Source organism: Daucus carota, chromosome 9 (genome assembly GCF_001625215.2).
Source record: "Daucus carota subsp. sativus chromosome 9, DH1 v3.0, whole genome shotgun sequence".
NCBI lineage: Eukaryota > Viridiplantae > Streptophyta > Magnoliopsida > Apiales > Apiaceae > Daucus > Daucus carota.
In genome coordinates, this window is record NC_030389.2 from 10174760 (window position 1) to 10187196 (window position 12437).

General features: G+C 35.6%; 2 protein-coding genes across 3 annotated transcripts; both read right to left on the reverse strand.

Moving 5' to 3' along the window:
• Window positions 1-330: 330 nt before the first annotated feature.
• Window positions 331-2988, reverse strand: LOC108201945 (G-type lectin S-receptor-like serine/threonine-protein kinase LECRK3). Its single transcript, XM_064084126.1, has one exon. It carries the CDS (start codon window positions 2911-2913, stop codon window positions 562-564), a length of 2352 nt encoding a protein of 783 aa, XP_063940196.1. The 5' UTR covers window positions 2914-2988; the 3' UTR covers window positions 331-561.
• Window positions 2989-4838: 1850 nt separating this feature from the next.
• LOC108202959 (uncharacterized) lies at window positions 4839-12193 on the reverse strand. Of its 2 annotated transcripts, none has more exons than XM_017371603.2 (8): window positions 11774-12193; window positions 8308-8799; window positions 7388-7553; window positions 7241-7291; window positions 6978-7160; window positions 6367-6466; window positions 5524-6197; window positions 4839-5434 (listed from the first exon to the last, which is right to left on the reverse strand). In XM_017371603.2, the coding sequence occupies exons 2-8, from the start codon at window positions 8769-8771 to the stop codon at window positions 5072-5074; spliced, it is 2001 nt and encodes a 666-aa protein (XP_017227092.1). In that variant the 5' UTR covers window positions 8772-8799; window positions 11774-12193; the 3' UTR covers window positions 4839-5071. The 2 variants fall into 2 exon arrangements, with proteins under 2 accessions (XP_017227092.1, XP_017227093.1); XM_017371604.2 differs by having other exon boundaries at window positions 4839-5431; window positions 11774-12091.
• Between the last annotated feature and the right edge of the window lie 244 nt (window positions 12194-12437).

Consider the following 12437-nt stretch of genomic DNA (forward strand, 5'->3'; position numbering starts at 1 on the left):
AGTATAATATAAATATACTTTATAGATACGTGTCACAAAGTAACGTAAAAAAACCGGGTGCCTGGTGGGACCGAGGGAGCAGAGAATTAGCGGAGGATGCTGACGTCATCCATTAAGTAAATTTGGATGGTGCTGAAGATAAAATTTGAAATTTTTTTCATTGTTAATGTTTAAGATTTTACTTTTAATAAATTAGATGAAAATACGCACACCAGATCCAAGACAACCAGAAATCATTCTCCTCTGAGGTGATTGTGATCTGTGAACATTCTATGGAGCATTATGTATGTAATCCTGTGAGGCTGTGACCCTAAGCATCATAACTTACCTTACGTTTTGCATTATATAAAACTTTAGGAAGGGCTTCATGTATAACGGTTATACATAAAAACCGAAGGACATACCGTTGTGGTTCCCGTTTTATCCGAAAACCGACTCATGCTCTCTCCTAGTATATCCTGTGGAATTATTCATATTCATGTTAACAAATAGAACTAAAAGGGGAAGGGCATGGAGGGATTGATACTTCAACAACTCCTTCAAGCATTTGTGTGACTCTTTTCAAGTTTTCATGTTAGGCCTTAAAGAATGATCTTCTTGAATGCACCAAATTCCCACCATCACTAGCCTCTCAAATCTCTTCAAATCATTCAACACTTCCTCATCATTCACCACCAATTTTTCAAGCACTCTTTCTTTGTAACAATCATACACATAATCCACCAAAATAACCTCCTCCTCATTGTCTCTTTCCATCTCAATATTTCTCCTACAACAAAGTATCTCCAAGAGCATTACACCATAACTGTAAACATCAACTTTAGCAGTAACAGGTGAATTCCTAAACCATTCTGGTGCAACATATCCTTTAGTTCCTCTGATCACCGTGCTTGTCCGAGTTTGGTCACTCCCTAGAAGCTTTGCTAGGCCGAAATCTGAAATTTTTGTAGTGAATGTGTCATCTAGAAGAATGTTTTGGGGTTTTATATCGCAATGTATGATCTGTGTGCTGCATTCTTCATGCAAGTACATCAATCCTCTTGCGATCCCATACGCCATTTGTAGGCGCTTATTCCAATCCGGCCTTGAAATACCAAACAAGAAACTAGCCAATGTGCCATTACTCATGAACTCGTAGACCAGAAGCCTGTTTGATCCTTCATCACAAAATCCAAGAAGTCTGACCAAATTCTTGTGATGGGTTTTTGCTATTGCTCCTGCCTCTGTCTTGAATTCCTTCTCACCGTCTTGGGATAATCTTTCTAATTTTTTCACTGCAACTATTGCTTTAGAAGTTGATGTTGATATGATCCCCTTATAAACAGTGCCAAAAGATCCTTTTCCAACTTCTTCGTGAAATCCTTCAGTTGCTTCTTGGAGTTCTTGAAATGTGAAAACGCGAAGGTTCATCTCTAAAAGACTTGAAACTTTGTTAACTCTCTGGCTTCTCCGGTATGCAAAGAAAACTACTAAAGAAACGGTGGCTACAAATATGAAATTGAAAAGCAGTGAACCACCTAAAAGAATTGACACCACTAAAATAACCGCTGATTGATCCTTCTTAGTCCTATTTGGATGCTGAGAAATTTTATTTCCTGCAGATCCATCAACTTTCGGGATCTTAACAAGAGCCTTTCCATATGTATTTCGGTCTAGCCTACCATGTGATAATGGCAGTTTCTTCTTCCAACAGGTGCCCTCTTTAACAACTGCAACCACACAATTGCAATCATTAAAACAAGAACTATTACAAACTTCTTCATTTTGCAGAGGAAAGCTTTCATAATTTGCAGAGAAGGGCCAAAACGCATTGTTCATCGCTTGCATTTCAAATAGTTCTTCTGGCCTAGACCCCTGATTACATTTCTGCACTTTCTCCTGGTTGCAGCCACTATACTGATTGCTGGAATCCACCCGCGAAAACCCAGGAATGCACTCACAAGTTGGTCTTCCCTCAACATCTACTGCACAAATGCTATTGAATCCACAAGCCCCATCACCTAAATCTCCAATCAGACTTGTGCAAATATCTTTAGGCTCGTACCAAACACTAAACCATGCCTTGTCCCAAACCCCGTTATTCGGATTCTTTGGATGAGCATATTGTGTAAAAATTCCATCAAAATCAAGTGTGGCCTTATGGTAAAAGTCTTTGGTGGAAGCTATGTTTCCCAGTGTAAGATTTACTGTCACTCCATTCCTCTTAATAACCTTGATGTATCCTGTTTCATTAAACACAACCCGAAATCCAGAATTCATACTATTGTTAGTATCTGAAGTTCCACTTTTGTAGTAAGGAGGATCATATACAAACTCCATACGCGAAGAAATTGTGTTAAGTACAAGGTGGTCATCTGGTCTTAAACGCAGCTGAAATTGGCCTTTTGAGTAATTATTTTTCGTCATCCTAGAAGACAAAACTCCACCAACATCTAGTACTTGAGTTGGCAATATAGTGTCAGACGGATACCGAAAACTCTCCCACATATATTTGTCATAGTTTTCACCGGCAAGAACAAAATTCCCAGTGTCAAGCAATGATGCATAACTAACACCATCTGCAACATTCTCAGCTTTCCATATTGATTGACCATTTGGGGCACTGAGACTGAATTTACCATCAGAAGTAAGCTCGATTTTCGACCCTTTTGGAGCTGGACTTGCACCATTGGCATACCAAACAATGGTCTTGTCTGGGATTTTGTCATACCATATGGCTAGCAAGAAGAGGTTCTGATTGTCTAGATGACGAAAACCGAAGACAAAGTCTCCAGATGATGATGTCCATGCAGAAGAGTCATCACCAGCAGTAAGAGAAGAACCCAACTTGATTTGGTTAAGCTTTTGAGCATTTGATAGGATTGTTAGAAAATAAAATAGTAAGATGATGAAAAAATCTAAGGCCAAGGCCATTTATCTGAATGGTTAAGTAAGCTGGAAGGACTTGATAAACCTATATACTATGTTGCATGGGATCTCTTTAACTTGGGAAAAGCTGAAATGGATTTAGTGTGTGATATTATTTAAAATTTAAGATATTAAGTTTCTCCTGTATTTACCAAACAATTAGGTAGTGTTGGCCAATACCAAAGTTGGCTGGGTCTAGAGGGCATGACTTGGTGTTTCAAAATGTTGGTATGCTCTGATCGCTTTCTTCTGTGTCTTGAGAGTTGAGACGAAGAAAAGTCGCAAAAGGTTGGCTATGATTCAAGTACGTCACAGGTTGCAATAAATGATAGGGAGGTGGAAAATGAAAAATAGAGAGGTTTCGTGGTCATTTCAAAGCAACGGAGAGGTCTCGTTGTCTGTTTAGAGCAAGTCCAATGCTAAAATTAAATTGCCTATAGTCATTACTTTAATTTGATAGGATAAGTCCACGTCTGGCAGCTGAATATTCATCCCACTGTCATAAAATGATAGACCAGTTTTTTGAAACAATGGTGTTAATTTAACAATAAATAATCATACGCATCATCCCACTGTCATAAAATGTAGGCCAGTTTTTTGAAACAATGGTGTTAATTTAACAATAAATAATCATACGACATCTACATTGATGATCGAATCGAACAAACAAGAAATTATAATTGTCTATTCCTATGAAAAGACAGTTAAACGATTTTTTGAAGATGATGCATATACAAATACGAGTACCCATTTCATGTATTCTCGTTTAATTATTGAAACCATCTTTCATTATGTCCCGATAGGACTATCATTTAAGCTATCGGCCAGTTAAAATACGACTATCAGAGATCAGGATTCATCGTACTAAATTTTCACCGATTTTTTTAAATTTGATTAATTGAACGATACCAAGACTATGGACCGTTTGTGTTAACTTAAAAGAAGTGAATTCTTGCTTACAGTAAAGAAGTGGAGTAAAAATGAAAAGTAAAGAAGTTAATAAAGTGTTCGGAAAAGAAGCAGAAGCTGTGAGAGAGAAACTAGCATTCTTAGCTTTTTAAAAGTGCTTCTACTTCTTTACGCAAACGGGTTAAGAAAAGCAGAAGTCGGAAACAGCTTCTGCTTCTCTCAACCAAACAGGCCGTATGACTATAGTTGTTTTTAATTTTAAGTATTGGACAAATTGTTCATTTATGTGTTCATGGGATTAAGTATAGCTATGCATGAAATGTTCTCTCACGAATACGATCTTCTGATTACTGGTATAAACAAACTGCATATTTATCCGAGATTTCGTGGTGCGGCAGTGTAGTCCATGCATTTGTTCGAATAACACATTTACAAACCACATAAAATATTTGGACTCGTTTCAATATCGGGTATAATTGAGGTCAATTTGGATAACTACCAAACCCCCCAAAGTTGAAACTAATACAACTCCATAGTCAAATTATTATTAACCAAAAAAAGCTTTCAAAATGAAACCCTTGTAGCTCAACACAGCAAAGTAACTTGTAGTAACATTGTTTTTCTAACATGGCAAGTAAAATACTCATAAATCATTTCATTCACCAATTGACTGAGTTTTTCTTAATTATTAGTCAATTCAGATATGTTTAGTTTGATTTTCTGAACATCTTGTTTTTGACTACTTGTGTTCTGTTAAGTACATCTGAAATGTGAAGATTTTACAAAACAACCTATTTTCATTACAGAACAAAGGTACTCAAAGTCAGGAATTGCATTTCAGGGTACATGTTTCATAAAACTAAATTGAACATACTCAGAATGGTTTTTGAGCCAACCTAGATGGCTAGAACCAAACACTGATGTTCAATTCATATTCAGTGCAAGTTCACACTATACAAGAATACATTATAGAAATCAAAAACAAAACTAATGTTCGAATACTAAATAATAATGACTAAATATCAAAGATGACGGGGTAACTTTTTTATCCAGATAAATATGTAGGGATATGCGGAGTTTATATTTGTAAGAAGTTGTTAATACCAAAAGCCAAAGGGCATCATCATCTATTGCTGAACAATAAAGACAACATGTTACAAATTCAAACACAAAATGGGACTATGAAAACCTTTTCTTACTCTTCTTGTGCAATATTTAGAGCAGGACATCTATATATGGCCATTTCATAAATATACTAGAAACCAGCCCAACCTGCAGGTTGGGTAGTTGACTTGGTTCCAGCTTTCGAGTCACCAAAGCGCTTAGAACTGTTCAGTTCCTTTGGAGTTCCGGATATACTAGAGCTCGCAGCAGGGACTGCTGTAAAGCCTTCTGTCCCGAAACCCCACGTCTTTGCACCTGACGAAACCTCCGCATCCTGTTTGTTCTGTTGACCATTTTTAGTTCTGACTGACTTGGGAGTGCTGTCCGTTGATGCTGTCAGCGGGATGGGGTCACTGACAAAAGGCTTCCATGAATTGGTATCAGGACTTACAGAGTTCTTGTCAAATAATCCTTGTTGGAGTTCCCAAACTGTTCCTTCAACCTTTTCCCTCTGCTGCAATCAGATAACTTTTAGAGAACTCAAGTAAAATACAGACATCAGGATCAGGAAAAAAAAAAAAGAGTTGAGTATGAAGACTATACCGGTGGTGTCGAGGACTTCTGAATACCAGGTGAAGTTTGATTTTTAGAAGCGTGTGTATTTGGAGTTTTAGAAGCAAGAGCTTGCTTGAGTTCCTGGAGCTCTTGCCGCTGTGATCTGCATATAGCAGTTAACTTTTCATACTTTGAAGTGACTTCAGCCTTTTCCACATTAGCTTGCTTCAGCTGTTCCTTCAGTCTTTCTATTTCAGCCTCTAGTAACTCTTCCTTTCCTGATTTCTTACTGTCGCTTATAGGGCCTACCTTAGTATTATCAAATTCAGCAACAAAAGCATTAAATGCATCACCCTGGAATGCAGGTGGATTATCAGACTTCAATGATGTTGATTTTTCACTTGTATGGCCCGAATTCTCTGGAAAAAAGTTTATTTCAAAGTCATTTGACGGACCACTGGTAGGTTTGTTATAAGAACCCTTTTGAACTGGTCTCTCAGGATGACCTTTGTCATGTCCAAAAGAAATATTGCTGGCAGATTCATCATATTTGGGCTTAATCTTGTCATCAGTAACTACTGAATCCTTGCCATGCTGAGTGGTCCAGAAAGCACCCATTGGACCCCCTGCACCTGCCTTCTGATGTGTTTCTGTAGTTGGAGGAGGTGGTGGACTTCTACGAGGCATTGGGCTACCCTTATGCACTGTTGTCGAAAGGTTTTCTACATTCACAACAAACATTGAGCATCACAAATGATTAGTATAACTTTCAGTATCTTATGCTGCATTTCAGACAGTAAATTTGGCAGGGATATGTAGTAAATCTTTATTCTAGTATGGCGATTCCAGAAAAACTTGGCCCTTAAACCCTAGAAGCCGAGGTGGGCTCACCTTGATTGGTGTTCATACCATGCTGTTTCATCTCTGGTGGTTTATCTGGTAATGACTTCTGTAACCCATCAGGCAATAGGCCATTAACTCGGAACCAAACCTGGCATTAGTAAAGAAATTGAAAGAAAGGAAAATATATTAGACTGGAACAATAAGGACACATTTAATAAGTGATGTGGTTCCATGCTTTAAGTTTCTACTTAGGCTTAATACTACGTCTCTCCTAAGAAAAAAGAAAACCTTGTCCATCAACGGCCAAAAGTCATGCAAAGCAAGAAATTAAAATCATTCTGATGCACTTGAAAGTCAGTTTGAACCTTATTATACTTAAAACAATATCCTTGTTGCTAGGCACTAACATGAAATGAAAAAATAATACTTTTCACCTTTCACTTATTACGGCAAAACATACATAGCTTCCAGTTTTTCAAAAGAAAATTTTCAACAATGCTTTCCATTGCCAATTTTAAGAGCAGAAGCAAGGACAAAACATATCCTGGAAGCTAAGTGGTTACAGCTGAGGTTTGGCACCTAGGGCTGCTCACGGACACGGATGATCTACAACTAACCTAAATTCATGGAGATGAATGGCCTATCAAGCAAAGGCTTGCCTGCGTGATGTCTGGTCTGTCCTCCGGTGCAGATTGAAGCATATCTCTAATTAAGTCTGTTAACTCTGAGCTGTACTTTGGAAGGTCTGGAATTCGATAATTGCCATTCAAAACTTGTAATTTTGATTCACCGTCAAATGCAGATTTGAAATAGGATATGCGAAAGAGGAGACATCCTAGGGCCTAAAAAAACGAATGCAGTCAGCAAACATTATGCCAAATATTGTACTTCAAATTATTTGACTGTATAGTGAACAACTCACCCATATATCGACTTTCTCGTTAATCAGGTCCTTCCTGAATAGATCCCACATCTAAGCAATGGGGAAAAAAAAAAGAAGCGAGACAAGAGTCAGATTACGGCATTTTGTATTAAACAATTGCACAAAAATAAAGGTTTCTTGTTTAACCTCAGGAGCTCTATAGGCAGGCGTTGTATGTTTTCGGATATTGTCTTCTTCTATCCCCATTTCCTCAGCCCTCTCAAAGCGCTTATGATTTGTCGATATACTACCAAAATCACACAACTTCCATAATCCATCAGAACCAAGTAGTAGATTCTCAGCCTTCAAGTCCCTAGAAAGTAGAAATTATCAGGGGAATGCATATCTTAACATACAAGGATAGGAGAGAAGAAAGAGCACAAACAAATGTAACAGCAAGGCTACAGAGGCATTGAAAATACACAAAACTCTTTTGGCCCATAAAATTCAAACTTGTTTCAAGCTCCACTGTAACTTTATAGCAAAAAAAAAAAAAGCATGGGTAACAGCTATGATATTATCGAGCTAGCTGATTCACTAGGCAGTATCCTTTTAGAAACACATGTAAAAATAATAATTAAAAGGCTAAGATGATAATAGTATTTTGCTTAGAAACACATGAATAAGGATTTTTTCCTCTTATCTTGCTCTGTAAAAATACAATATAATCTACCCAGGTACTTGGTATCAAACGAGAAAAGGTACTGGCAAGATTTTTTAGTAGATCCTAGTTTGTTATTTCATTTATTGAGAGTTAAGTTGAGGGTTAGTGGTAGCACGCAAGAGCTTAAGTTAAAAATACCATCCTGAGATGATGGGCACATTTTGATAATATCTCCAGTTTTGTACTGCAGATAAAAAGCTTTGGACAACTTAATAAAGAGAAGTACGCATGCAATTTAAATAGAAACTACAAACTTAACTAAAATATGCACTCCAAACAGGAGCAACTGTTAGAAGATCAAACTGCTTTGAACAGAAAGTCCAAAGGCACCAGAATCAAAAAAGACTTCTGAAGATGATTGTAAAGAATGAATATTAAAAATCTTTAAAATGTTCTTGATTACCTGTGAGCAATAGGCGGGGACTGGCAATGCATAGCAAAGACTGCATTACACACATCCCTAAAAATAGCAAGTATCTGTTTCTCCTCATAGTAACCAGCCCCTCTACTCTCAAGCACATTAACCAGAGACTTCTCACAATACTCCATCACAAGAAGAGCCTCTTTCGTGCGGCCCATGTCCATTATGGTATGTGCACATAGAGTAACAACATTTGGGTGCCCTTTAAGTGATTTCATCACAGAGATTTCCTTCATCACCAGCTCAAGGGATTCTTCATCATTGCAAATAATGTGCTTTATTGCATACTGTTTAGAACCATTTATAGCATCTCGAGCTAGGTAAACACAAGAAAACCCTCCCTCAGCAATGACATTACGGACGTGGACTTTCAGATTGCCAATGTCAACGATGCGTCCTTCAAGTCCCGCTTGTTCTTTATGCGTGAAAGGTTTAAATCTCCACATAATTAATGGGGATTTAAAACACGACCTCCTACAAAAAGAAAGACAATCATGAAGAAAAAGTACTATTGACATTTTATTATCAATAATTATCAGGAGCAATATCAAAGGCTGGCCTATGTCAGATCTGAATAGCACAACCTGGCATGCAATTAGCTTGGTAACAGCTCCTTACCTAGAGAGGAGCAAAACTACGGATAAATATTAATTGTTCAACTACAAGTGAACTTAGAAATTTATAATTTTTATTATTTTTATAGCAAAAACTCTTGTTGCTGTCTATGATCCAGTCAAGGATGAGCTTGGATCGGGAAGAAATTAAGCTTGTATAGCTGACAACGAAGACTAAAAATTAAAAAACAGATGGCTTAGCTTAAGCAGAATTTCAAATAAAAAATGCATATAATGTAAGAAAATATTACAGCAAGGGCCAAGAATGTACTGAGGAACAAGGTAAGAAAGGTAAGACATAATTAATATATATTTTTTCACTAACTTAAAACAGGACCATTTATCCTATCACATAGTGTTTAATAAAAAAAAATAAAAATTGAAACCTATTATATATGTTCAAAGTTCAAATCACCCTTAAATTCAACCTGAATCGAGCCATTAAAATATTAAAGTTTGGTTAAAAATTGTTTACATAGACTAGCTTGCTTTATAGATAAACTTAAACTATTTATTAGCGACTTAGTAAAAAAAATATCTTCTGCTAGACTAAGCATATATAAATGGAAGCTGCAACTACAACACAAATAACCAAGTAAAGAAGTACTTAAAACACATGTCATCTGTTTGACAGGTTCTACATATCTTAACAGGCCAGTGGGGGATCAAGCTCTTACATTATTTATTCTTAGGTTTAAATAAGCAACTCGATAATCCTGGTATTAAAGTTGCATTATTTCTATTTCTAGAAAAGCCATTCCGCATTTAATATTATTACATCTAACATTTTACCTTGATTAACATAACATTGAAATTTATTGTGCATCAATAAAGTTGGAATACTACAGCAGTACAGCCAAGTCAAAAATATGGATAAAGCTCAGTTACTACAGCAACAAAGCCAAATTAAGAAAAATATATATGAGGCTGAATTATGTAGATACGGCCAAAGCACCTGCATCTAGTGGTAGTACTCCGTACATTGAAAGGAACCGATAATTTTAGCTAAAATTCTAGTCCTATTTACATTTTAAATTGGCAATAATCCTACGGACTATATCAATTCGGATCTTTCAAAATTATTTTTATTAGATCCACAACTAGTTACACACTTACACCTTTAAACACTACCATGAATTTCTATTACACACAATAGATTCAGACAATTGATCCAAGAATTCATACAGTGCACTAAAATCTACTTTACAAAAATCATAGAAACAGGATTTAACATAAAAGAAACAGTGTAAAATAAAAAGATCTAGAAAGATCTTAAACAAACAATCAAACAGTAGAACAGAACTAAAAAAAACTTTGAACCCATAATTATATATACTCATATATATCGTAAACAAAAACAAAAACAACACATGGATCAACAAATTACACTAAAAAAAACACACCCAAATTAGATTTCAGAACAGAAATGGGTATTAACAGGTTCAAAGCTGGGTTTATGAAATGGGTTTAATATACAGTGGTACTAAAATATAGAAACTGGATAAGGGTTGTGGGCAAGATCTGAGAAATAATATATATAACATAAAGAGAGGTAAATCAAAAGGGTAATTGGCCTCTATGGGTGTCTCTAGTTGTCAACGAATTTCAAGCTGAGGGTTTCGAGAAAGTAAAGTGATCCTGTCAAGGATGATTTAAATAATTTTATTTATAATAAAGAAAGAAATCCAAACAAGAGCTTGTATGACTGATCAACTAAAACCAAAAAGTTAAAAGCAGAAGCTAAGCAAAAAAGTGCTGAAAATCAAAACTACATAATGTAAAGAAACTATAAAAGCCAGGAAAACAAGGATCAACAAGGTACAGAGGTAATACATCATAATTCAAGATTTATCCAACTTAGAAATTGGACCAAAAATAGTACTCAAACCTATTTTTTACATTTTTAGAAATTGAAAATTACCTTTTAAATTAACATTTATTCTAACCAATAAAAGCTCGAAGTTCGGACAAAAAGGTTCACATACTTAAGTCTCACCTAATAAATATAGTAAGACCATATTTCGGTAAATCTGTAAACGTCTTTTGGTAAAGTAAGCAGACATATATTGAAGCTGAACCTACAACTTCGATAACCATGTACAGGTTCGTACACATAACAAGTACTTGCGCTCTCACTTTATCATCAATTTTTAAATTTATATAAGCAAGAGGGAGATTATAAAACAAAATTTTCATTTATGTCTATATACAAGCCATCACACATTTAAAATATTACAGCCTAAGTTCCATTTTTATAACCAAAAAAGTTGAATCTTTCAGTGCATCGAGAAATTGTGATAGGGCAGCAGCATATCCAGAATTATATATATCGAAAAAAAGAATCAGTGCATGCTGAGTACGTAGAAGCAGCCAAAACACCTGAATCAACTTGGTGGCAATAGTACGTACTACGTACATAAAAAAAAACCGATAAAATTAGCTCAAATTCTAGTATACTCTACACATTTTAAAAATTCATTATCCCACTTATCGTATCAATCCATATCTTTCAACATAATTATTATTACATCCACAATCACTTGGATCTCTAAACCCTACTAATCAAAACCATTGCACAATACAGATTTACACATATGATCCAATAATACACACAATGCACCTGTACTTAAAAGATAATTTGTAGAAAAAAGACAACATTTAACATAAAAACAACACCTTAAACATGAAAAAATCTAAAATCTCTGAAATCAACAATCAAACAGTAGATCAAAAGTACAAAACCCATAAACCCCACAATCAAATCTTCACATACAAATCAAAATCCCATAAAAAAAACACACGAATCAACAAAATTAAATCGAAAACAAACATACCCAGATTTCGTTTGCCAGTGACTTGGGGTTGCTTAGATCAAACTAAAGATGGTTTTTTGAAATGGGGTACAAATATAGTGATTGTTCAAAATGAAATTGAGATGGGGTTGTGAGCAAGATCTAAGAGAAGGGTGGGTGAGTATATATATGTAACGTAGAAATGAGATTTATGAAAAGGGGTGATTGTCTTGTATGTGTGTCTCTAGTAGTGGGTCATTTTCGAACAGTGGGTTTCGAGATCAAGAAATGAGAGATGGAGTGTGGGTGGGGAAGAACAAACATGACTTTACACCGTTGATTTGGGTTTGGGTTTTCGGTGGAGGGATGCATGTATATCTCTTTGTATCTATCGATAGATTTCTGGTTTTATATTTTTGTGTCATTTTGTTTTAAGAAAATTTGTGTTGTTGTAAGTTGATTTGGATGAAACGATGCTTCGTTATTATTTTATGTAACATTTACATATTATTGTAATTTCTTATATATCTTTCTATAAGCAATTTTATTCCATCTCCAATAAAAAGATTACTTTGATATCGCGATTACGAACCGCGATTATCCTGATCTAATTTATGAGAAAATTGAAACCGTTTCCGGTTAGCAGAAACTGAAATAACAAAATAAATTAGGATTTGTCCTAAGACAAAAAATTAAATTTATACTC